At 53.4% G+C, this 23895-nt stretch overlaps 1 protein-coding gene across 7 annotated transcripts in view; it reads left to right on the plus strand.

Annotated features, from left to right (window-relative positions):
- Dgkz (diacylglycerol kinase zeta) overlaps window positions 1–23895 on the plus strand; it is a 41902-nt gene that overhangs the window by 15346 nt on the left and 2661 nt on the right. For 3 of the 7 annotated variants that reach the window (XM_055600516.1, XM_055600531.1, XM_055600540.1), the window contains exons 2-25: window positions 15388–15496; window positions 15793–15888; window positions 16145–16222; window positions 17179–17235; window positions 17563–17631; window positions 18413–18484; window positions 18575–18691; window positions 18776–18847; window positions 19128–19223; window positions 19456–19538; window positions 19638–19698; window positions 19788–19901; window positions 19988–20128; window positions 20682–20760; window positions 20912–20967; window positions 21073–21135; window positions 21257–21330; window positions 21413–21524; window positions 21825–22024; window positions 22248–22348; window positions 22450–22529; window positions 22619–22688; window positions 22830–22870; window positions 23473–23612. In XM_055600516.1, coding sequence (XP_055456491.1) covers window positions 15388–15496; window positions 15793–15888; window positions 16145–16222; window positions 17179–17235; window positions 17563–17631; window positions 18413–18484; window positions 18575–18691; window positions 18776–18847; window positions 19128–19223; window positions 19456–19538; window positions 19638–19698; window positions 19788–19901; window positions 19988–20128; window positions 20682–20760; window positions 20912–20967; window positions 21073–21135; window positions 21257–21330; window positions 21413–21524; window positions 21825–22024; window positions 22248–22348; window positions 22450–22529; window positions 22619–22688; window positions 22830–22870; window positions 23473–23612 — 2181 coding nt within the window. Of the gene's footprint in view, window positions 1–9853; window positions 9963–13934; window positions 15081–15387; window positions 15497–15792; window positions 15889–16144; window positions 16223–17178; window positions 17236–17562; window positions 17632–18412; window positions 18485–18574; window positions 18692–18775; window positions 18848–19127; window positions 19224–19455; window positions 19539–19637; window positions 19699–19787; window positions 19902–19987; window positions 20129–20681; window positions 20761–20911; window positions 20968–21072; window positions 21136–21256; window positions 21331–21412; window positions 21525–21824; window positions 22025–22247; window positions 22349–22449; window positions 22530–22618; window positions 22689–22829; window positions 22871–23472; window positions 23613–23895 lie in introns of those variants that run through there. The other 4 variants (XM_055600523.1, XM_055600548.1, XM_055600501.1 and 1 more) reach the window with 3 other exon arrangements.

The raw sequence follows: 23895 nt of genomic DNA on the forward strand, positions 1-23895 counted from the left end.
CTTAGGCTTTGGGACACCTGGGGCTGAGAATGAGAGCAACAAGCCTGTTTACATCTCCCTGAAAGCCCTTCCAGAATTTTCCATGTTCCCCCGAGCAGGGGAGAGGAGATTGATGGTCTGGTTGGCTATCTTTGAAGCTTGGGCTGAGCTGGTCCCTAAAAGAAGGGGGTCTCTTTGTCTACCACAGAAGGCAGGAGGGCTTCAATATCCTTGAACTTCCTAGGAACCTGCCCTGCAGTATCACTGTGACAGCAGCAGGGGGCCAAGACTACCATAGGGAAGGACTGCAGGACAGGAAACTTTCCTTCTGCCTCGGAAGGACACTCGGACCTGCTGTGGGCGGAGCCACACACCTTTTCTTAGTGAGTTAGCTGAAGACTCTAGCTGCCAGAGTGAAGCCAGTAATAAGGGGTGTGTGTTTCCATATCACTTGGCTCCACCCTTCCCTGTCTCAGTGAAGCAGCCTTGATTCAGCCATGGTCTCACAGCCAGCCAGGGCCATGTTCATTTGTGCCACATCACAGCACCCCAAAGCCTTACCTGCACTCTGAGATCCTCACCCGGCTCTCCCAAACTGTCTCCCATTTCCTTCCTACCCTCTGTTAGCTCAGGGAGGGGACACTGTGTCCAGGAAGGTGAACACGTGCCTTTAGGCCAGCAATTCTCAACCTGTGGGTTGAAACCCCATTGGGGCAAACACACCTTTTCACAGGGGTTACCTAAGACCATTGAAAAACATAGATATTCACATTACGGTTTGTAACAGTAGCAAAATTATATTTATGAAGTAGCAGTGAAAATCATTTTATCATTGGGGGTCACCACAACATGAAAGACTATACTAAAGGGTCACAGCACTGGGAGGTTGAAAGCCGCTCCTCTAGGTTCATAGCTTCCCTCTTTCTGGAGCTGTTCCTGGTGCTGTTGTCTTCTGCCACTACCTCTGTTTTCTGTGAGGGCCCTAGATGCCTTGAGAATGTAAACATCTCATCGGGCTATAGTGTGGCCCCCACCCCACCCCACTCCTAGCCCAGAGCCTGGCTGACATTTCTATCCAGAGGCAAAAGCTAGTCCAGAGCATAGATCCTCACCCTTGCCCCTACCTCAGGGAAGGGCGTGCTGAGAGAGCAGGGCCCAGTGAGAACAAGAGCTGTGGTCTACAGAAGGGGAGGGTGGATGAGAATTGAAAAACACACTCAGCCCGGTGTGGTGGCGCACACCCGTAATCTCAGTACTTGGGGGCAGAGGCAGGCTGGTCGCTGTGGGTTTGAGGCCAGCCTGGTCTTCAAAGCAAGTCCAGGATAGCTAAGGCTACACAGAGAAACCTTGTTTTGAAAAAAAGAAAAGAATACTCATCCTGTCTCTCTCCACGCCCCTGTGTCCAGGGGAATGGTACCCAGAGATTGTTCTCTTTCTGGCCGTTAACAGGTACTACAAGCTCATAAGCCAGCCAATTTCATAGACTCATGACAACAGTGACCTTGGTAGCTTTACTTCCATTTTACAGGCAAAAAAAAGACCAAGGTTCAGTAAGGTCATGAAGTTCACTGTAGAACTCAGCCCCCAAATCTTTCCACAGCACCTGGTCATCAACACCTCCCTTGGTATTGTGCCACCCTAACCTCCAGAGCCTCAGGAGCCCGTGGATACTGTCTGGGTTTAGTGAGAGTTCGTACTTCACAAGGAAGCTGCTGGAAGCACAAGAGATGCTCTGTCTCTAGAAAGTGACCCTCAGCGTCCTTCAGCAGGAGCAGGCTGGCTGCAGAGATGCAGGGTGGGCAGCCTGAGGCTGGAAGGCAGCCATCATGGTGCTCAACAGCTGGGTCTGGAGAAGAGGGGAAGTGTGTGACCTTTTATTAGGTGTCAGGGAAGAATACTCAAAAGATGGGTTTGGAGGATTCTGTGACAGCCTGGGGTCAGTGAGTGGCTTTTGCCCCGCTTGTACCCAGCATCCTCTCCCTCTACTTGCAGAGACCTGCTCCCCCTCCCTTCTGGCGGAGTGCCAATACAGCGCTCCCACAGAGAGGCCTCTCCCCTGCCAGGGCTGAGCACCATCATAGCACATGCCAAAATAGCTGTCTGGGAGCCTGGGCCTGCACCACCCACGCCCCAGCATCTTGCGGGTTAACAGCTTGCCTGTCTCTCCGCCTCCCTTCCCTAGCTTGCTGACATTTTACAGAGAGAGCTGGGGGTGGTTGTGAAAGGGGGCAAGTTGGTTCCTGCTCCTTAGCCCACGCAGACAACCCACTGATACAGCCTGCTGCTGCCCACCCGCCTCTGGAAGGCATCCTGTAGGAGAGTCGTGCCGTTTGACCCCGGGGAAACAGAGCTGAGAGCTGCCCGCTGTACCCCAGTGTGGCTCTACACTGCTGAAACCAGACAGGGGAGACCCAAGGCGACGCTGGCTAGCTGTCCGCCCTCTCGCAGCTTTTTTTAGTTTTTTGGGGGTGGGAAAGATGGGGATTGAGACATCTATAGCCCAGACCTGCCTTGAATTCGTGGCAATCCTTCTGGCCCGTTGAGTGTTAAGATTAGAGTGAGCTACCCTACCCAGCTCTTCTGGGACTGAGACTCTTGTCCGCTGGTGCTAGGGTCTGTATACAGATCCTCCTGCTTGCACACTGGGCACTTTACCAACTGAGTAAACCCCAGACCCGGACGCTTTTCACTTTGTTCCGAGTGGAATGCCTTACTTGGGTAGAGAGGTATATGTGTGTGATCTTAGCACTTTGCAGGCTGGGGCAGGAGGATACTGAGTTTGAGGTCAGCCCAGAATACATGAATCCTAGGCCAGGTTGGACTATATAGCCAGACCAATTCTCAGAAAAAATAATGATAATATTGGGGTGGTGTGTTGGTTTGTTTTGTTTTGATGGTCTGGTTTAGTTTGGTTTGGTTTTTGAGGTAGAATCTTAAACTAGAAATGACCCTCCCCCTTAGCCTCCCAAGTGTCCAGATTACAGGCATGACCAGAACCTTTTCAGTTTTCCACAGCGATTGCTCGTATGCCCAGCTCCCTGAGAGACCCTCTCCACCAGTGCTCTGGCCCCGGGCCCGTGTGTCTTGGCTTAGATAGATGTTGCCGTATTGTCTTGCCAAGCAGTAACCCTAATTTTTAGGCCTCTGGAGGTATTTCCTTTCTTGAAACTCATTAAACAGAGGAAATGTTTGTCATGAACACTTTCTCTTTCTAGCCTACAGCAATCCCTGGAGCCCCAGTTATCAGGTGAGGAGGCTGAGGCATCTTAGCCTGAGACTGTCCAGCGGGTCAGAGGCAGAACTCTTTCCAAGTTCTGGTAGCCTGGTAGCCGTCTTTGTGCTGGCAGCATTCTCGCTTTAGCAGTAGGAAAAGCCCTGGGTGGCATGCATGGATGCCTGGGGACCAGGTGGGAATCTGGGGGCCGAGAGCTGATTCTGAGTCTTTGATGTACGAGTGGAGGCTTCTTTCCGGGCTGGGAGCCATTGCCCACTCCATGTTCTCTATGGCTTTCTTTACAGAACCTGTTAGAGCGAGCTAGAACCACAAAGTCACAAGGGGAAGGTGGTCAGAGGGTTAGGGGGCTGTGGTAGATATTTTCGTACTGGGCCGGAGGATTCAGAGGATGTGAGAGGTTAAATTCTGCATGGAAGGAGGGAGTCCACCTCCCAGCAGTGGGGAATTGGAACTGGCTGCAGATGAGAAGGTAGGAGCTGAGATGGCTGGGTTTGGGGGCCTCGGGTGTAACAAAGGAGCCCCATTGGGAGAGCATATTCCCGTAAGGGGTCAGTCTCAGGGCTGCTTGTAAAACACAGGCTTGTCTACACAGTGCTAGCAGGAAGGTCTCAGGAGCTGGCCAGCCAGCCTGATGCCATCAGCTCTCAGCCTGACCAAGGCTGACGAGGGACCATTCGGTAGCCCTGTCTTCACTCTTCAGGCCGTGCCCAACAACTGGAGATGCAATTCCAGTGATACAAGGTCCCAGGTTCTGTGGTCTTGTGGGGGGTGCAGCCCAGCAGGGCAGTGCTGCTGAGCCAGAATAACCAGAAGAGGGCCTGGGAATATAGGAGCTACCATCCCCTGTCCCCTGGCCAGGAGAGGATGGGGGCTGGGGTGGAGGGGGGGGTGACACTTTGTAGCAGAGCCAGTGCCTGAGCAAACTCTAACAAGATGGGAGGAGAAAGGAGAGGTTGAGTTCGCTAAGCAGGAACCCTGGTTTCCATTATTGAGACTGCAGGCGCCAAGTGCAGAAGTGTTAGCCTGTGCCAGAAACAGCCACAAGTGGCAAACACACATTTGCAAGTGTGGAACTACTGGGTTTTCATTGAAGCCCTGCGACTCGTCAGCTGTAGGCCTTGGGATAGCCACTGAACTGCACTGTGCCTCCCTGGCTCTCATCCATGCTGTGAGGACAGATAGTGGGGATGGGTAGTACCAGCTACTAATTCAATCAGAATTGATAGGTAATACTTGCCTGACCTGGTAGGAGAGTTCTCTCCTGTAATCCCCAGCACTTGGAAAGTAGAGGCAGTAGGATCAGAAGTTCAAGGTCCTCCTGTGCTACATGAGACACTGCCTCAAATAAATAGATAAATAATCATCAATGGCCAAGTGAGGTATGCATTTGTTAACATAGAAAAACAGAAAAGTGCATGCTGGGCATGGTGGCGCACGCCTTTAATTTCAACACTCTGGAGGCAGAGGAAGGAGGATCTCTGAGTTTGAGGCCATCCTGGTCTACAAAAAAAGTTCCAGGACAGCCAAGGCTGTTAAGAGAAACCCTGTCTTGAACCACCCCCAGAAGGAAAATGGGCCAGAGAGTTGTCTCAGAGGTTAAAGGTACTATCTGCCAAGCTGATGACCTGAGTTTGACCCCCAGAACCCACATGGTAGAAGAGAGCCAACTCCTGAAATTATCCTCTGACCTTTACATGTGCGTTATGGCCTAATGATGTATGTGTACCCACACATTTATGTGAGGGTTCATGTGTGTGTGTTCATGTATGTTCATGTATGTGTGTGTGTGTTACACACACACACACACACACACAAAATAAGTGTTAATATTTCAGAAGAAAAAAATAGGGAAAGCTGTTGGCTGTCAGGCCTGGGTCCTTGCTAGTTGTCCATGGGGAGCAGTCCTGTGGAAGTGAAGGGTCTCAAATGACTCTGGGTCAGCAGGGAACTGAAGGAGAAGCTCTAAAGGATTCAGTTGCCATTCATTACTGCTTCTTGGGAGCCTAGCAGGACTGTGAGGTGGACCCAGAACATAAAGGACACTTGTGCAAGGAGTTCAGTTAGGGTCCTGGCCTAACCCCTAGCTTCTGCAGCCCCTCCACCTTTACTGTCTTGGTTTTATAAGGAAAGCCACAGAGATTGTAGAGTATGCATGTAATAGCTTCCCAACCCGGAAAGGGGCCTCCAGGTGTCACTCACCAGATCTCCCAAAGAGGAGAGGAAAGTGGCCACCAAAACAAAAGCTGTTGCCATTCTCATGTGCCTAAACAAAGAGAAGTGGCCTGGGCCTGTGGCCAGCCATTGGTGGGGTACCCAGAAGGAAGCATTTCCCATCCCTGAAGTCCCTGACCCCTCCCCCACGGAATTCCCTGTTCCTTCCTCCTGGTCTGATCCACAGTAAACATAGCTCCCTACCAGTCCTGTTCTGGACACACTACTTCCAGATACACGCGCTAAGACCCAGCCCCCAGCAGCTGGTTGCCTGGGGGAAGAGTAAAGCCTGGAGACCCGAGAGAAAAAGGCATACAGGGTTTCTGTGGCCAGAGAACCAGATGGGTGGCCAACTGGAGTGGGGTGGTTAGCTGGCAGCTGTGGGCAGGTAGACTCTAGGTGATAAGTGAGGAGGGGTGGAGGTCAGCGTTCTGGGCTGCAGGGACACAGCACTGGAGGTTGTCACCTTTGTAGTTAGGGTTACAACTAGGCAGTTAGTACCAGGCTGTGCAAAGTCACTTGGAATCAGTGGGTCTCTGAGTATGGCACTGCAGATGCTGTGGACAAAGCCATTTTCATAGGAATCATTCAGAGCTGCCATCATGTGTGCCTCTGCTATCAGCAGAGATAGGAAACGTTCATAGCCAGCAAGGCCCCTACTACGTACTAATGTTTCTTTAGGAAAAACAAGTTGAGAGAATTGGGCTGAGGAGATGGCTGAGTTACTAAAATGATAACTTAACATGTCTGCAGCCCTAGACCTGATCCACAGCACTGCATAAACCAGGTGTGGTGACATAGCTCTTCTAATCACAGATTCAGAATGTGGCTGCATAGGGGCTTTGAGGACAGTCTGCGCTATGTGAAACTGCCTAAAAGAGAGAAAGAAGAAAGTGTTGAGATTTACTAATTCTAAATGCTGGCTTCTGTAATCACAGCATTGAAGAGGCTGAGACAGGAGAATAACAGCAGTAAGATACAGATCCTTTTTAGTATTTGTGTGATGAAATGGAGCTTACCTAAGATATTTTTACTGCCAGCCCAACTGTCATGTGCTAAAACTCTCAGCTGAATCTAAGCTGTGTGCTCTGATGCTCTCTCTTTCTCCTTTCCCTGAATCTTTCCTTCCTTCCTTTCTTTGCTTTCATCCTTCCTTCCCTTTTTTTCTTCCTTTTTATTCTTTTTTATTCTTTCTTTCTTTCTTTTGACAGGGTCTTTATATAGTTTATATAGTTCTTGGCTGACCTGGAACTCACTCTGTAGACCAGGCTGGCCTCAAACTCCCAGAGCTCCACCTGCCTCTTCCTCCAGAGTGCTGGGATTAAAGGCCCGTGCTACTGCCTCCAGCCTGCCCGTTGTTCCTTTTATACTGAGCAGGCGACAGACAAGCTAGTCAGACTTCAGGTGTTTGAGATACATTTTCCAAACATGAATGAGGTGCTCCTTTCACTAGAACACAGTATCAACATTTGTTGCCAACAAGAAACTCTTGAGTTTTGAGTAAAACTCAGAATTTTGGAAACTTTGTATCTTCTGGTGGTGGGAGGTGCTTCCCCAGACAGGAAACTGTTGAGCGCTATAGAGACAGCAAAGGTAATGATCTTTTGATGTTCTGTGAGGAAATATGTCAGCCTTTGGAAGATCAGCATAGCTCAGTACCACAGTATTCTCCACTGTTCTACATTTGCTGTTACAAAATGTAAGGTGGCCCCATAGCAGTGCAAGCCTTGTCCCTAGCTGTTCAAGAGGCCGGGGCAATTGTTCACTTGAACTCAGGAGTTCCAGACCAGCCTGAGCTACTTAATGGGACCCTCATCTCAAAACCAACCAACCTATCAGCCTCAAAAAAGAAAGTTAAAATCTTGCAAGCAGGTTCATTGGTAGGGTTTGTTACCTTGCACTGGCCTTTAAGAAATACCATTTGCCAGATAGACCTGGTGGCACAACCCTTTAATCCCAAGCACTCAGGAGGCAGAGGCAGGCAAATCTCTGAATTTGAAGCTAGCTTGCTCTACAGAGACTAAGATAGCCAGGGCCACACAGAGAAACCCTGTCTCTAAAAAAAAGAAAAAGAAAGAGTACTTTTGGTATTTTCATGTAATGGCATAGAAGATGAGCCATAATTAATTACCTGGAAACCTGGTGTTCCATTCCTCCCATTTGTTTTGTTGTTTAATTCTTTATTAATTACACTTTATTCACTTTGTATCCCCCCTGTGGTTCCCTCCCTCCTCCTGTCCCAATCCCTCCCTTCCTTCACCCTCTGCAGGCATGCCTTTCCCCAAGTCCACTGACTTGGGAGAGGGGGAGGGGAGGTCTTCTTTTACTTCCCTCTGATCCTAGTCAATTAGGTCTCATCAAGAGTGGCTGCATTGTCTTCTTCTGTGGCCTGGTAATGCTGCTTCCCCATCAGGGGGAGGTAATTAAAGAGCAGGCCAATCAGTTCATGTCAGAGACAGTCCCTTTTCCTATTACAATGGAACCCACTTGGATATTGAACTGCCATGGGCTACATCTGTGCAAGGTTCTTAGGTTATCTCCATGCATGGTCCTTGGTTGGAGTATCAGTCTCTGGAAAGACCCTTGTACTCAGATTTTTTGATTCTGTTGCTCTCCTTGTGGAGCTCCTGTCCTCTCCAGATCTTACTTACTGTTTCCCACTTCTTTCATAAGATTCCCTGCACTCTGCCCAAAGGTTGCCCATAAGTCTCAGCATTTTCACTGATAGTCTGTAGAGCAGAACCTTTCAGAGGTCCTCTGTGTTAGGCTCCTGACTTCATTCCTCCCATTTGTAACTCCACACAATTTTTCTTCATGTTCCTCCACCAGAGCAGCCATGGTAACTTATGCAGGCACAGAATCTTCAAAGGAACCAGCTGCTGCTAGAAAACCACATTAAGTTTGCAGAAACATAAAGTGGGCCTGCAAGATGGCTCTGCAGGTAAGGGAGCTTGTCTCCAGGTTGGACTATTGCATTTGATACCAGGACCTGCATGGAGGAAAGCAACAGCAGCTCTCATGAATGATGTCCTCTGGCTTCCAGTACATTCTGTAGCGTTTGTACATACACACAAAACAAATAGAATCTCTTTTTTTTTTTAAGTTAAACAATGCCTTTTTACTGATTTTGCTGTGTTTTATGCAATATCATTCTCTCACCCTTTCTCTTCCTTCCTCTTTCCTTCCTTCCTTTCCACTAGACAGAGTTTCTGTGTGTAGCCCTGGCTGTCCTGGAACTCACTATGTAGACCAGATTGGTCTTGAACTCAGAGATCTACCTTCCTCTGCTTCCTAAATGATTAATGCTCTCAGATTTAATTTAGATTCTATTTGGTTAGATGTTAGTAGCTCTCACTTGCTCCTCAGACAAAATACTTTTAGGAGTTTCAGAAACTATTGCTTTAAGAGTGGACAGTAGAGCCAGGCATGATGGCACCTGCCTGTGATCCCAGCACTCGGAGAGGCAGAGGCAGGCAGATTGCTGTGAGTTGAAAGCCAGCCTGGTCTCCAAAGGCTGCACAGAGAAACCTTGTCTCAAAAAGCAAAACAACAACAAAACCCAAAACAAACAAACAAAAAAAGTAGACAGTGGTTCTGGGATCAGGAAGTTTGATAGCTGCCAATTCCTCTCAAGCCATGGCAGGCACATGAGCTTGGGGGGGGGGGGGGGCGTGGGTGTTTTAGGTTGTTACACCAGCTGGTCTGTCCTAAATATTCTTTAGTTGGCATGAACCCAGGCAGCTCAAAAAGGGCCTGACCCCCTCAACAGGGCCAGAAGAGCCAGGCTTTGGAGTCTCAGCTCAGCTACTCCTGAGACAGGCGTCCCATGCTCCCAGGAGCCTCGGGGGTGCCATCTGTTCAGTAGGGACAGAGAGCCTCCTGCACAGGGGAATTACCAGCCTCCTGGCTAATAGTGCTGGTGAGAAAAGGCTGTCTAAGTTGTGAAATACTCCATAGATAATTATTCTTGTGCCTGTTTCCTCTGGAACCAATGCCCAAGCAGCCACCCAAGACCCCATAAAACCTGTCCCATGGACATAGGAGGACAGTAAGTGATTGTCCCATCTTCAAGGCCACTCCTGCCTTTCTGTATATCTTGTCTCCCTTGTCCAGACACAGTAAAGGCTGCCCTGTCCCTGGAGGAGAGTGTACTGATGATGGCTGTCCCTCAGCCTGCCTTGGGATTTGGGAAAGAAGTGCCAGCAGGCCAGGTTCCTATGCCTGTTCGCGTGCACCGCCCACCCTCCCACCCATTGCCTGCCGCCTGCCTGCTGTAGGCCAGGAGCCACCACTGGGAGAGGAAGTGCAGTCGGTTACCAATCGGGCTATTTTCATAACGGCTGTCTCCGGCTTGGGGGAGGAGGGTGGTGAGGGGGAGGGGGCAGAGGCACAGCCACTGCAGCTAGCTCTCCAAACTAGGACCTGCTCAGCAGAGTCCAGCGGCCCCGAGCAGACTGGAGCAAGAGCCGAGGCGCCTGGGACCCCAGCCCCCACCTGCTTGTCCACCTCTTGCCTGCTGCCTTGCCTTCCAGATCAGGTCAAAGGGGGGTTCCCCTCTCTTCTTTACCTCCTTCCCCCTCCTGCAGCTGTCTGGGTAGATTTGGGGAGGGTAGATCAGAATAGGCCCAGGCACCACCATCCCGAGATGAGGGCTTTTCCTGCCTGTCCTGCCCGTATCTGAAGGAAAAGGAACAGGGCTTGGTGGGTCCACCAAGCCCAGGCACCACCAAGCCCAGGCAGACCGTGAAACACTTGGCTGTCGGATCGTTCCCTTACCCTTCAGCCCTGGCTCACCTGTTGACATGTGTGTCGCCCTTGTTTTGTTTGGAGCTGAATCTCTTTAGTGAGGAGACCTGGTGAAGTCCGCACCTTGCCCTACCAGCTCAGGCCGCCTAGATGAGCTGGCTGCTCTCCCAGCCTTTCTCTCTTCCCCCTGACCCTGGGGCTATGGGAGCCAAGCAACCATGGCTGGCTTCTGGCAAGCAGTCCCTTCGGCCCGGCAGGCCTTTATTCTGCGACTGCTACAGTCTGGCATCCTACCCCAGGCCAGCCTTCATGGAGCAGAGGCCTGGAGGACCCTTCCCCTAGCATGAACTAGTCACTGTGGCAGGATCAAGCTGGTGTTTATGTGAGTTCCTCTGGAGGCAGAGGATTCCCTGAGAACCGGCCTATCACCAGGTGCAGAGGGAGGAACAGACACCAGGTGGCATGGCTACAGGGCTTTGTTCCTCCTGTGGTGAGTGGTGGCCACCCTGGGCACTCCTGCTTCCTTTTCTGGGTTCCCACCCCCGCTGTGGGCAGAGACAAACCTCAGGAGCTGGCACGACCACAGGCCCTGTGGTTCTACCATGTCCTGGGTCTGTTGAGTATCATCAACTGCTGTGTGTGCATTGTTGGAACAGAATGTCCTTATGGCAGTCTTCGGAGTTGGTTGGTGTGATCTGTCTTGACCATGGGAAAATAGATTTGGAATGGCTAGTTGATCTGCTGAGGGGTGTGGCCGTAGACGCTGGGTCCCAAAGTGCTTGCTTATTTATTTACACATCTGTCTCATGTGGCCCAGGCTGACATTGGCCTGCTGTGTGCTCCAGGCTGATCTTGCCTCTGCCTCTGCCTCCCAAATGCTGGGGTTACAGGCCTGCACCACTATACCAGGTTTTCCATAGTGCTTGTTTTTTCCATGTGTAGCCAGCAACAAGTGTGATATTATCTGGCTAAGAGACCCCGAAACGCTTCCTAGCTGGTGGACAACGGTCTGAACTCTGCTGTGCAGCTCTGCAGCCTGAGCACATGGCCTGTCTCGCTCATGGCATCCCCACTCTGCCGTAGGCCCTGTCCTCACCAGCTCCTGGGGCCAGCTGGAGGTTAATGTGGTCCTCTGAGCCATTTTTGTATTGTGTTTGAGTGTGGCTGGCCGCCCCAGACAAGACCAGAAGGCCCAGGGGCAGCAGTTTTGTTGTGCTGTTGGTGTGAGAGCCTTCTGGGCTGTCCCTCATGACTTTTACATGTACTGTGTGGTGTGTGGAGGTTTGACAAGGGATGAGGTAAGAAAGGTGACCGTTAGAGCTGAACCATGGGAAAACTTCAGGCCCAAACAGGGCTTTTTATTATTATTATTATTTTTGCTTGCTTTTTGGTTATTTATTTGTTTGTTTGTTTAAGGTGGGGTCTCACTGTGTAGCCCTGGCTGTCTTGGAACTTGCTTGTAGACTAGGCCAGCCTGAAACTCACAGAGATCCCCTACCTCTGCTTTTGATGTACTTGGATTAAAGGTGTGTACGCCATGTGAGCTTTTTATCTTCTTTTGTAGCCCAGGCTGATCTGGAGTTCACTTTGTAGCCTAGGTTGGCTTCAGACTTCCTGACTGAGCCTCCCAAGTGCTGGGGTAATAGGCCTGAGCTGCCTGGAGAAGAAGCCTCCGCACACATAGGAAGTGAGGAGTCAGGCAGTCTCTGGCCAACAGACCAGTGCTTCTATGGAGATGAGATGAACAGGAAGCATGATCAGAGTGAGGGGCAGTGGGAACCCAGTGGTGTTTGGGGGTGGCAAACAGCCACCTGGACAGCAGGGGAACTTGTCATAACATGTCAATCAATCTTAACATTCTTCCTAGACAAACAGGGAAACTGAGGTTCACGGCACATGGTCATATGTGCTGGCTTGGCCTTGGGCTCCACTGGGAGGCTGCACCCAGGGCAGCTGAGGAAACTTTTACAGGTGTGTCTTGGAGCACCCAGCAGCGGCAGGTTCTATAGTTGTGCATATAGGCTGCCATATGCCCTGACAAAGAAAGGTTGCTTCCTTCTTGTCTCGGCATGCAGCTCTGGGACAGCAGGGAGGTCCCAGCCTTAACCACTGCCCAGAGAGTATAGCAGCACCTCCCCCACACCGACTGTGGCCTTTTGTTTTCTGGGTGACACTAGCATCAGGCGGTGTCTGTGTGTCCGGGTGACTAATCTCCTCCAGGCTGGGCAGCTGTCACATTGTGGCCTGAGCGGACTGGTGGGGAAAGCTGACACCACAGGCGAGAGCTATCGACCTAGTGCCCTGGCAGCAGGCAGCGAGGGCTGCAGGTTCCTCTTCCTGGGACAGAAGGTGGATCCTAACTCAAGTAGCCCTGGGCTGCCTTTGCTGGTGGCTGGCTATGTGACCCTGGGCATGTTCTTGCCACTTACCTGTGTAATGAAGCTGTTGTTCAGAGGGTTCTGGTAGGATCACGGAGGTGGAGGAGGGCTCACCCAAGGTCTGTCACAGACTAGTGCTCAGTGAATAGGCTGGTGTTAATACTATATGGGCCCTTTCTCTAACCTGTCTCACCTCTGTCCCAGGGTCTAAGAGGACCTGGCACTCCATCCATCTCTGGGGACAGAACCAGGGTCCAAAATCTACTCCACACGATATATCTGCCAGTGGGCGTTGTGTATGCCACCATTTGGGCCTCTGTTTCCTCATCAGGCACTCACTTGCCTGCCCTCCCTCTATCTCCCCCTCCCTCCTCTGAGTGTGTGTGTGTGTGTATAGTGGACCCAGTAAATGTTAGCTGGATGGTGTTGGCTTTGGGAGGAACCAGCCCTGTTCTATCAGTGTCTGCTCTGGAACTCTCCTCCTGTCCAGTGTCACTGCTGATGTCCTAGCACAGGTTGCCTCCCTGATTGCAGGAGCTCTGTCCCCTGGGCCCACTTCCTTCTCTACCACGCCCTAGGTGGGCCCTGAAGCTACCTGCCCAACTCCCAGGCAAGGACAGATGGAAGATTGAGATCAGGTGCTACAAATGTCAGGTGGAACTACCTCCCAGGCTGTCCTCACTGTCCTTCATCCTGCCCACTGCTGGCTAATGGAACCTCACCCCTGCTCTGGGCTTCAGCCAGGCCTCGGCAGGCAGACATTGTATGTCATCCCGCAGCACTCGTCACGGCTGCTCTTTGGTCCATCATCCTCAGCTGACCAGGGGCTTCCTTCCATTGCTCAGGTGTAGAAGAGGTGTGAGCGTAGAAAGCTGATCCCATGCCCCGGGAAGGAGGAAAGATAAAGCAGGGAAGTAGATAAAAGGAATGGGCCTCTGGGTGCTTGCATGGCCTGGTGCACACCAAGGGTAGAGACCAAGGCCCCTGTGTCTCTCCAGGAGGCGGTATGCGTCATCTCAAGCTTAGACTTGTGAGTCTGAGGATGACGTGATGCACTGGGTCCCTTTGCGGGAGGACTTAAAGCACACCTTGGGATAGCCATACTAAGGTGAGGCAGCCACTCGGAACCAGGAAGTTCTTAGAGATGTGTACACATGGCATCCAGTAGTCAAAAGACTTCTCTTAGCCTAAGCCTCTTACTGCATCCCCCAAGTTAAGACATGAACACTCTGTCCTGGGGGTAGGCATGCCTTTCCAAGTTTTCCAAAGCCTGGTTTCCCAGTGTCTGAACCCAAGATTGGGGCTGAGTGTAAGGATTTTATCAGCACTGAGATACTTCGCAAACTACCCAAGTTTATTATTTTTGCTTAGCTGCACTGTATCCCAGGAGAGGACCCCAACTGTTGCATGTTGGGGCAAGAGGAAGGCATATGAGAGAGAAAGGCCTTAAGGTCCTGTAGTCTACCCAGGTAGGGTCTGACTCCCAGATTGTCTTGCTTTCATTTTTGGCAAGGCAGATGAAGCCCTTTAGGGCAGGTCTGTGTTGGTTCTGGTGCCTGGGCATGTGAATCCTTACCTCCTGAAAACTCCTGGGGTAGAATTTAGGGACTCCTAGCTGAGAACAGTATCTGCCTTCAGTAGCTCTAAGCCTGGGCTCCCCTGCTCTTCCTGGTACCTGCAAGCTCTGACCTCCTCATCCCCAGCACCTAGAGCGTCCCTTCTTTGCTCATGGAATACAGCTGTACTTCAACTTGGCTCAGGTCCTGACATCCCCAGTCTCTATGCCCAACAGCCCCTGGCATGGAGACCTTCTTTAGGAAGCATTTCCAGCGAAAGGCGCCCAGTCCTGGAGAGAGGCAGCGGCGGTCCAGTGGCGTGGGGCTGCCCACAGGCAAGGCTCGCCGCCGCTCCCCTGCAGGGCAGGCCTCCTCTTCCCTGGCCCAGAGACGCCGCTCCAGTGCACAGCTCCAGGGCTGTCTTCCCAGCTGCGGGTTGAGCACCAGAGGTGCCAGCCGCAGGCGCTCCAGCACTGCGCCCCCTGCCTGCAACCCCCGCTTCATGGTAGATGTGGCGCCTACCCCACAGCCTGCCACTATTGGAGCCCAGCTTCTGGGTGCACCCCTGCTGTTGTCTGGGCTCGTGAGCATGAAGGAGGAGGAGGAAGAAGGGGCCCAGGAGGGAGATGAGGCAGCTGGGGCATCAAGTGATGCCAAGCCAGGTACCAGGGCAAGGCGCTCCTCACACCAGGGTACCTGGCCATTGCTTCCCGTGGCCCGCTGCCTGCGCCGAGCCTCCTGCCACCTTCTCCCTGCTGATGGTCATACTCTTTGGGGCCTTCATGGGCACTATCGCCGCCTCAGCCAACGGTGGCCATCAGGCCAGAACCCTGGTCTTGGGGGCCGAAGTCAGAGAGCCTTGGGCACTGCAGCAGGCCCCTTGATACCGGCCTGTGTGCGCCCGCTGTCTCGCAGACGCCAGGTAGCTCTAAGGCGGAAGTCAGCTGGACCCCAGCCCTGGAACACCCTGCTTATGTAGGTATAGCAGAGGTCAGCAGGATGAGTGATGCAGCCTCTATGGGGTCTGGCTCAGAATAAGGGCTTTGAAGCTCTGCCTAGCCTAGGGGTAGCCACTTGGAAGCAGCTCTAGACAGTAATGGAAGAAAGGCCTAACAGGAGGCACATCTCCTGTGAGAGCTTCAAGGCACTGAGCTTCTGTGGGCTCTTCCATCTTGTACTTTGTGGAAGTCATGGGAGGCAGTTTTTCTGGGTGGTGGGGAAGGAAGTTGAGTCAGCATGCACCCAACTGGCCCTGGGGCTTCAGCCGTCCTCCTTTCTGTAGGAAAGCCATCACCAAGTCGGGCCTCCAGCACCTGGCACCCCCTCCTCCCACGCCTGGGACCCTGTGTGGTGAATCTGAGCGGCAGATCCGGAGCACTGTGGACTGGAGTGTGAGTATCTGTGAACTAGGCAGGGCAGGGAGCTGGGACACTCACTACCTAGTGCCAGTCCCTGCTGGGTTCTGTCCTCCTGAGCAATCAGGACGCAGGGCTGTTAGAGAGAAGCCCCCATGTCTGTACAGACTCCTAAGGGGGAAGCAGCAGCCTTTCAGCCAGGTTTAAGGCCATTTGGAAAACAGGAAAGGGAAGCAGAGTGTGGTGGCAGTAGCAGGCTTCTCTTGAGAGGTGGGTGATGGTTAGGGTAGGGGCAGCTGATAAGCGCTGAGCCTTCTTATCCTATGGTTTAGGAGTCAGCAGCGTATGGGGAGCACATCTGGTTTGAGACCAACGTGTCCGGTGACTTCTGCTATGTGGGGGAGCAGTACTGTGTAGCGAAGATGCTGGTGAGTTCACTTGGTGGGACGTGCTGCCCCCTGGTGGTGTCGCGATGTCTAGACCTGCGTGGCAACAGCTGCCTTCGTGGGCACTGCTCTACCTGGGTGGGCTTGCTGGGGCTGCTCCTGGGTGAGAGGAGAGGGTCTTGTCTAATGACAGGTGCTGGACTAGAATCTCCATACCTAGAAAACGTGTTCTTTGCTCTCCCTGAGATGGTATTTGGGTGGTTGCTGTCTCAGGGCCTCCCCTCCTTCTGTCCTGCAGCAGAAGTCAGTGCCCAGAAGAAAGTGTGCAGCCTGCAAGATCGTGGTGCATACCCCATGCATTGAACAGCTGGAGAAGGTGCGTGTGGCCGCTTGGCTTTTTGTGCCCTCTGCTCGGGACGCTAAATTTCTCCTGATAAACACTCATGGCACATAGGCTCAGCTCTCCAGGCATGACCTAGCAAGCACAGGTACAAGCATCTGAGTCAGGTGCCTGCACTGAAACCCTTCCTCCCATTGTTAGCTTTTGCACCTTGTTCTCTAGAATGAGCATGGCCTAAAAGTGAGGCTCACTGAATATGCCCTAACGGCACGAATTAACAGGTAACAGGCAGCATGCCATTTTATCGCATCCAACATTCAGAAGAGGCCGTGTGGACGGGGGACATAGCAATAGCCTTATCCAATGCCTAGTTCAATCCCCAGATCTAGAAAATAAAAACAAAACTGTCAAACTTCCTGGCACCACAGTGCTCAGCTGTGACTGCGCCCATCTGTGTTCCGCACTCTCTACCTCTGTAAATATTTTTCCAAAAGACCATCTTCCAAGCATGTCTATGGAAGGAAAGGACAGTGCCAGAACAGAGGGGCAGTCAAGACAGAAAAGAGGCCTGGTATGGGAAATGGGAGCTCGTTTGCCTGCAGAAGTCCAGGCCATCATGTGGCAATGTCTTAAAGAGTAGAAATGTCCTGAGCAAGAATGGTTTGGGCCGATTTCTCCAGCCGCTGAATTTACAGTGAGGCTTTTCTGTGACCCTTCTGAGACTGAAGCAATGAAAAGTAGAAATGTATCCCACACTGGGCATAGTGGGGCATGCCTGTAATCCCTGCGCTTAGAAGCAAGGTGATCTCAACTTTAAAGCCAGTCTGAGTTATGTATAGAATTCCAGGACAGCCAGAGTGTTCTCTCTGTCTGTCTGTCTGTCTCACACTCATTTGTGTGTATGTATGTATGTATGAGAGAGAGAGAGACTCTAGGTGATCCTGTCCCAAAGAATGCTCTGACATTTTGGTGGTCACCGCAATGTTTCACAGATCAATTTCCGCTGTAAGCCATCCTTCCGTGAATCAGGCTCCAGGAATGTTCGTGAGGTAAGTGTGCAGGGCAGCAGTGAGGAGCAGGGAGGCCCAGGCTCCTAAGGCTCCTCTGCAGTGCCCAGGGGTGCCACCTGGAGGTTCAGCCTCTAGGCTGGGGTCCTGGGGTCACCCAAAGGGAAAGTCAGCCATCCTGTCTGCAGATAGCTAGGGTTCCACATACAGCTACATTAAGGGGTTCCACCTTCCCTCCAGGCCATGGAGAAAAGACTGCAGTCCCTTTATCTCACTACAAGGACTACAGGCGGCTTCCTGTGGACTCAGTTCAGGGCTGTACCTGTCCAGCTCCTCACCCATTCCCATGACCTTTCTCTCCTCCCCCAGCCAACCTTCGTAAGACACCACTGGGTCCACAGGCGACGCCAGGATGGCAAGTGTCGGCACTGTGGGAAGGTGAGGGCCCTGCGTGACGACACTAACTACACGCTGCTCACCGGTCCTGTGAGCAGTGTGGACGCTGACAGCTCCAGAGTGGACTCTCAGTTTTGCTGTCATTCAGTCAGTCCCCAAGCTGTCCTTGGTCTTCGAGTTAAGGAGGAGGGGGAAGATTATTATCTTCTGATTTGGGGTGTCTGGCCTTTGAACTTCCAAGGAACTTTTTGAGAACTCTATTGACTTTTCATTCATTAATTGAGTAGTTACTTAGGGAGTGTTGTGCGTGATGTCCTGGGCTAGACAGCAGGCTCCCTGCCTCCTGAGGACAGTGTCTGTGTGCTCTCAGGACATCTTCCCCACAGAGTAGTGGTGCTGCCAAGTTGTTGCCTGCTTTCTTTGCCTGTCGCCTTTCTCCCTCAGTAGGACAGGGTCTCAAGAATGCAGGGGCTCATTCCTCCATTTTTTTTCTGTGCCCTACACTCAGTAGCCCTCGATAATGATGTGTGGACAGGATACAGCTGTGATGGCGCAGTAAGAGGCAACACAGAATTTTCATGGGCCCTATCTAGATCTGGGGGCAGGAAGGAAGCCCGGGTTAGGCGGATCTCCAGAGCACACGCTCAGCACTTTGCAGTCAGCTACAGCGTTCATGGGCTCCTAGCTAAGCTTTCCTGCCCTCGGGCTTGGTTCATAGCATTTTAGAAATGTGTTTAGTTTTCCTGGGTAAGGAGAGGTGGGCAGCAGCATGGTGGGGCTCTGCCAGGCCACCTTGTGTGCTAGCCACCCTGTCCTCCTTCAGGGCTTCCAGCAGAAGTTCACCTTCCACAGCAAGGAGATCGTGGCCATCAGCTGCTCCTGGTGCAAGCAGGCGGTAAGCAGCCCTGTGAGCCTATGCTGGGCATCGTTGGGTCCCCCAGGCTTATGCTGGCCCAGCTCAGCTTTGCCCATGGCTGTCTTCTAGTACCACAGCAAGGTGTCCTGCTTCATGCTGCAGCAGATCGAGGAGCCCTGCTCCCTGGGCGTGCATGCAGCTGTGGTCATCCCGCCCACCTGGATCCTGCGGGCCCGGAGGCCCCAGGTGAGCCCTTCCTTTACTCTCAGCACCTCCTCCACGGGACCTGTCAGTCACACCTCATCACCCACACCCTTCATTCCTTTGCAGAACACCCTCAAGGCCAGCAAGAAGAAAAAGAGGGCATCCTTTAAGAGGAGATCCAGCAAGAAAGGACCTGAGGTTAGAACTGGGAGGAGAGGGTTAGGACCAGGAACTGGGGAGGTGAATCTTCTCTATTCAGGACCTTGGGACCATACAGCCAATTTGAACTGTACTAGCTCAGGTTGGGCTGTGGGACTCTGAGAAGGTGGGAGATCAGCCTTCCTGATCCTTGTGAACAGGGTATGAAAGGTCAGATACATGAGGGTGTGCTCACTTGTGGCAGGGGATGCTGAAAAAAAGGATGTAAGATAGGGCGTCCAGGGCAGGGAAAGCACAGTCAAGGCTCTCTGTCTCCCAGGAAGGCCGCTGGAGACCCTTCATCATCAGGCCTACCCCATCCCCCCTCATGAAGCCCCTGCTGGTGTTTGTGAACCCCAAGAGTGGGGGCAACCAGGTAACCATGAGCTTACCCACGAGAGCCACGAGCAGGGGGCTGGCTGGCGTTAAACCCTCCTCCCCAAGCTTGTTCTCAGCCACCATTTTGGGCTTCAGCCCCTACCTTGCTTCCCCAGGGACCCTGAGAAGACCCTGTTCCATCTCACCTTTTATTGTAGCTGGTTCCCACAACTGTGACCCCTCTGTGTGCCCCGATACCTGTCCTCCTTATTCTCTCACTGTCCCTGCAGGGCGCTAAGATCATCCAGTCTTTCCTGTGGTATCTGAATCCTCGACAAGTCTTTGACCTGAGCCAGGGAGGACCCAGGGAAGCGTGAGTGCTCTACAGGGTCTCTGGGGGCTCGCTGGGCTCTGGCTCTGGCACATGTCTCTAACTCTATTCTAACTCTATTCTAACTCTCCCTTGGCGCAGACTGGAAATGTACCGAAAAGTACATAATTTGAGGATTCTGGCTTGCGGGGGTGATGGCACGGTGAGTTCCTGGAGGGGGGCTCGTGCCTGCTGTGCTGCTACTCCTCTATCTCAGGCCTGGCTGACCCACTTTGCTCTGCACTCCTCCAGGTTGGCTGGATTCTCTCCACCCTGGACCAGCTGCGCTTAAAACCACCGCCCCCTGTGGCCATCCTGCCCCTGGGCACTGGCAATGACCTGGCCCGAACCCTCAACTGGGGTGGGGTAAGAGCCCTTTAGAACAGGATTGCCAGGCAGGAGAGGTATCCTTTGACCACAGGGAAAGCTCAGTCTCAGCCTCCTTCCACCAGGGTTACACAGATGAGCCTGTGTCAAAGATCCTTTCCCATGTAGAGGAGGGGAATGTGGTACAGCTGGACCGCTGGGACCTCCGAGCTGAGCCCAACCCTGAGGCAGGACCTGAGGAACGAGATGATGGAGCCACCGACCGGGTAGGTCAGCTAGAACTGCTGGGCGTTGGCGGGGGTGGGGGGGTGTTCATGAGTCTGGAATTCTCAAGCACGTGGCCTGACTCTACATACCTATTTCCTAGCCCTGGAGTTGTGTCGAGTTTCTAGTCCTTCACATTTCAGCTTCTTTCTGTCTCAGGAGAATAATGGTACCCACTAAAAGCTGGTTTCTTAGTCAGCCTCCTGGCACATGCTTGGTGAGGATCTCCAGGGTGCCAGGCTATGTTCTAAGCAGTGGCAGTGCTTGAGTTCCTATTCCTGGACGTGGTGCAGTCTATGGCATGTGGGGACACAGTGCTGTAAGGACTCAGCAGGTCCTCCCAGAAGCTGCCCTCCCTTCCCCAGCTGGAAGAGCAGGGCCTCCCAAGCCGTGCTGCAGGGGTAGCTGATGGAAGCTTTGGCACACTGTTTACTTGACACAAAGGCCTCAAAAAGGAGATGAACTGAACAAGCATAGTGGCTGCTAATCTTGGCCTTGGAAGAGCTGTCCCTTGTCAATCACCTCCCTCATGTCTACCCCTTGACATTTTTCTAGCTGCCCCTGGATGTCTTCAACAACTACTTCAGTCTGGGCTTTGATGCCCACGTCACCCTGGAGTTTCATGAGTCTCGAGGTTAGCGTCCTCCTGCTGAGGGAGCCTTGGGGTGCCAGGGCAGGCGTGGAAGGTTCAGGAGTATCCCAAGGAGGTCCAGACCCAGCTCCCTAAGCCCAACCTGGGAAGCCCCAGCAGGTTGACTGATGTCACCACCCTTGCCTCTACCCAGAAGCCAACCCAGAGAAGTTCAACAGCCGCTTTCGGAACAAGATGTTCTATGCTGGGGTGAGTCTGGGGCCAGCCAGCCTCCTGTGTGCAGGTCACAGGAGCCATGTGACAGTGGTGGGGGAGGGCCTGTGTCACGAGATGATGACAGCCTCTCTCCCACAGACGGCCTTCTCTGACTTCCTGATGGGCAGCTCCAAGGACTTAGCCAAACACATCCGAGTGGTGGTGAGGAGGGCTGACACTCCCTGGAGGGCCCAGAGGGAAGGGCTCACCCAGTACCTGGTGGGGGAGGGTGCAGTGGGAGGGTGCACCTAGAACATGTGTTCCCAACGTTCCCTGTGTCCAGTGTGATGGAATGGACCTAACCCCCAAGATTCAGGACCTGAAACCCCAGTGCATCGTTTTTCTGAACATCCCCAGGTGAGAAAGGGAGGCTCCTGTGGGCCCTGCTGTGCCGCCCCGCTGAGCGCCTGCCACAGCCCATTTGCTGTCCTCCCCTTAGGTACTGTGCAGGCACCATGCCCTGGGGCCACCCTGGAGAGCACCATGACTTTGAGCCTCAGCGGCATGATGATGGCTACCTCGAGGTCATTGGCTTCACCATGACATCCTTGGTGAGTGAGGGGTCCTCGTCCTGAGCTGTCTCTAGCCTTCCCTTCACTGGCCAGCGTAGCCTGGTCACCTCAGCTCCTCTCCCTGGCCTTAGGCTCATGTTCTCTGTTCTTCAGCTGGACAGTGACTCTCAACCTCCTTCCCCTTGATGGAGGGAGGGCACTCTCCTTCCCGTCTGCTAAGGGAGTCTTCAGGGCCTCTGTCCCTCCATCCTGCCTTCTGTCTGGGGCGCCCTCTCGTGTGTGTCTCTCTCATCACAGAGTGCGCCCCACCCATCTGACCTGAGCACCCTGTGCCCACAGGCAGCGCTGCAGGTGGGTGGGCATGGCGAGCGCCTGACCCAGTGCCGAGAGGTGCTGCTCACCACTGCCAAGGCCATCCCCGTGCAGGTGGATGGTGAGCCCTGCAAGCTCGCAGCGTCACGCATCCGAATCGCCCTGCGCAACCAGGCCACGATGGTGCAGAAGGCCAAGCGCCGGAGCGCTGCCCCACTGCACAGCGAGTAGGTCCCATGTGAGCCACGATGCACGGTGGCCTGGAGCCAGGTGCTGCTTTGCTTGAGCGTTGGTTTCCTGACCTGCAAAGGGGGACTCGTAGTCTGGCTGTACGGCTCAGTGAGCGGAAGGCAGGCTGCTCCTCTTAGCACCTAGCCTGGTGCCAACCTTCGGGTTGGTGTTCTAGGCGGGACTCTTGCTGAGTTCCCTGTCGTCGTCCCCTCTCTACAGTCAGCAGCCAGTGCCTGAGCAGCTGAGGATCCAGGTGAGCAGGGTCAGTATGCACGACTATGAGGCCCTGCACTATGACAAGGAGCAGCTCAAGGAAGCCTGTGAGTGGCGCAGGCGGGGAGGGGTGAGCAGCTGCTGGGCTGCCTGCAGGCATGCAGCACGGCCGTGGAGCTAGCTGCTGAAGGGCCTCTCTGTCCTCCAGCTGTGCCTCTGGGCACTGTGGTGGTCCCTGGAGACAGCGACCTAGAGCTCTGCCGCGCCCACATCGAGAGACTCCAGCAGGTAACTGGGAGCAGGAAGAGGTGGGGGCGCCCAAGCTTCCTTCCCACCCCAGCGGTGGCTCATCCTGACCTTTGCTTCTATCTCAACAGGAGCCTGATGGCGCTGGAGCCAAGTCCCTGACATGCCACCAACTATCCTCCAAGTGGTGTTTCCTGGATGGTGAGTGTGCCTTGAAGAGTCAGTTCTAGGCAGTCCTGGGCTGTCCTGCCAGTCCTCCTTTGGGGAACCTGGGTTGAGCAACAGAAGACTTGGGCTGGGGTAAGGACGGTCCGCATCCTCAGCCAGCTGTCTCTTTTATAGCCACCACTGCCAGCCGCTTCTACAGGATCGACAGGGCCCAGGTAAGCCTTGTGGGCCTTCTGCATCCACAAGTTTCTGCACCCCACACACTGAGCTCTGTTGGCAAGCCTTGGGATTAGCTGCACATGCCAAGCATGCTCACCACAGCCTTATGGCCATAATATACTCACATGCCTGTGGCTATGGCTCACATGCCCCCACCCTCCAGGAATGCACAGGGATGGCGCCAACAGAAAAGGCTGGCATACCCAGAAAAGGCTTTCTAGGTGGGTGGAAGGATGCCTGGAAGCACTGTGCTATCCAGGGAAGCAGAGGAAAATAGCCAGGGGTAGGTCACCTGGCATGGCAGTGGGGAGTGGTTGTTGGGCTGGTGAAAGCCGCACACAGGGGCCAGGGACCAGGAGAAGCAGTCATGGAAATGAAGGTGGTTTCCATTATTCAAAAAGATCATGGAAAATAAGGGGTAGGGAGGATTACCCTCCTTCCTCGCCATCCCCTTGCTCCCTGATGGTTGTGCTCTGAGTGGGGCTTCTCTAGATCTGCTACCTCTCCTGCTTCCTGCCCCTAAGCCCCACCCCCATCACTGGGAACTAAGGGCCTTGTCTCTGGCGCTGACCCTCAGTTCTAACCCCTCCTCCCACAGGAGCATCTCAACTATGTGACGGAGATTGCCCAGGACGAGATTTATATCCTAGACCCTGAGCTGCTGGGGGCATCAGCCCGGCCTGACCTTCCCACCCCTACCTCCCCACTCCCTGCCTCCCCCTGCTCCTTGACACCCGGGTGAGTCGAAGACCCCCCCCCCTTGCCACTCCCCTGGCTTTAAATCCTGTCTGCTGGCTGCAGGCTTGGAATTTCTGCCCTTAGCCACAGCATGAGCACTCAGGAGCACCAGGCTCTGTCCCTCCACTGTGATGCTCCTCACCATCTGAGCACTCCTCCCCTCCGCATTCTGCTGCTCCAGGCCTGAAAGTGCAGGTCCAAACAGGCCTCTTTCTCAGAAACCCCTCCATTCTGAGCCTCCTGTCCGCTCTGAGCTCTGCTGCCTTCCCTGTTCCTCTCCACA

This window comes from Psammomys obesus, unplaced genomic scaffold (assembly GCF_907164565.1).
Source record: "Psammomys obesus unplaced genomic scaffold, mPsaObe1.curated_primary_1811, whole genome shotgun sequence".
Classification (NCBI taxonomy): Eukaryota; Metazoa; Chordata; class Mammalia; order Rodentia; family Muridae; genus Psammomys; species Psammomys obesus.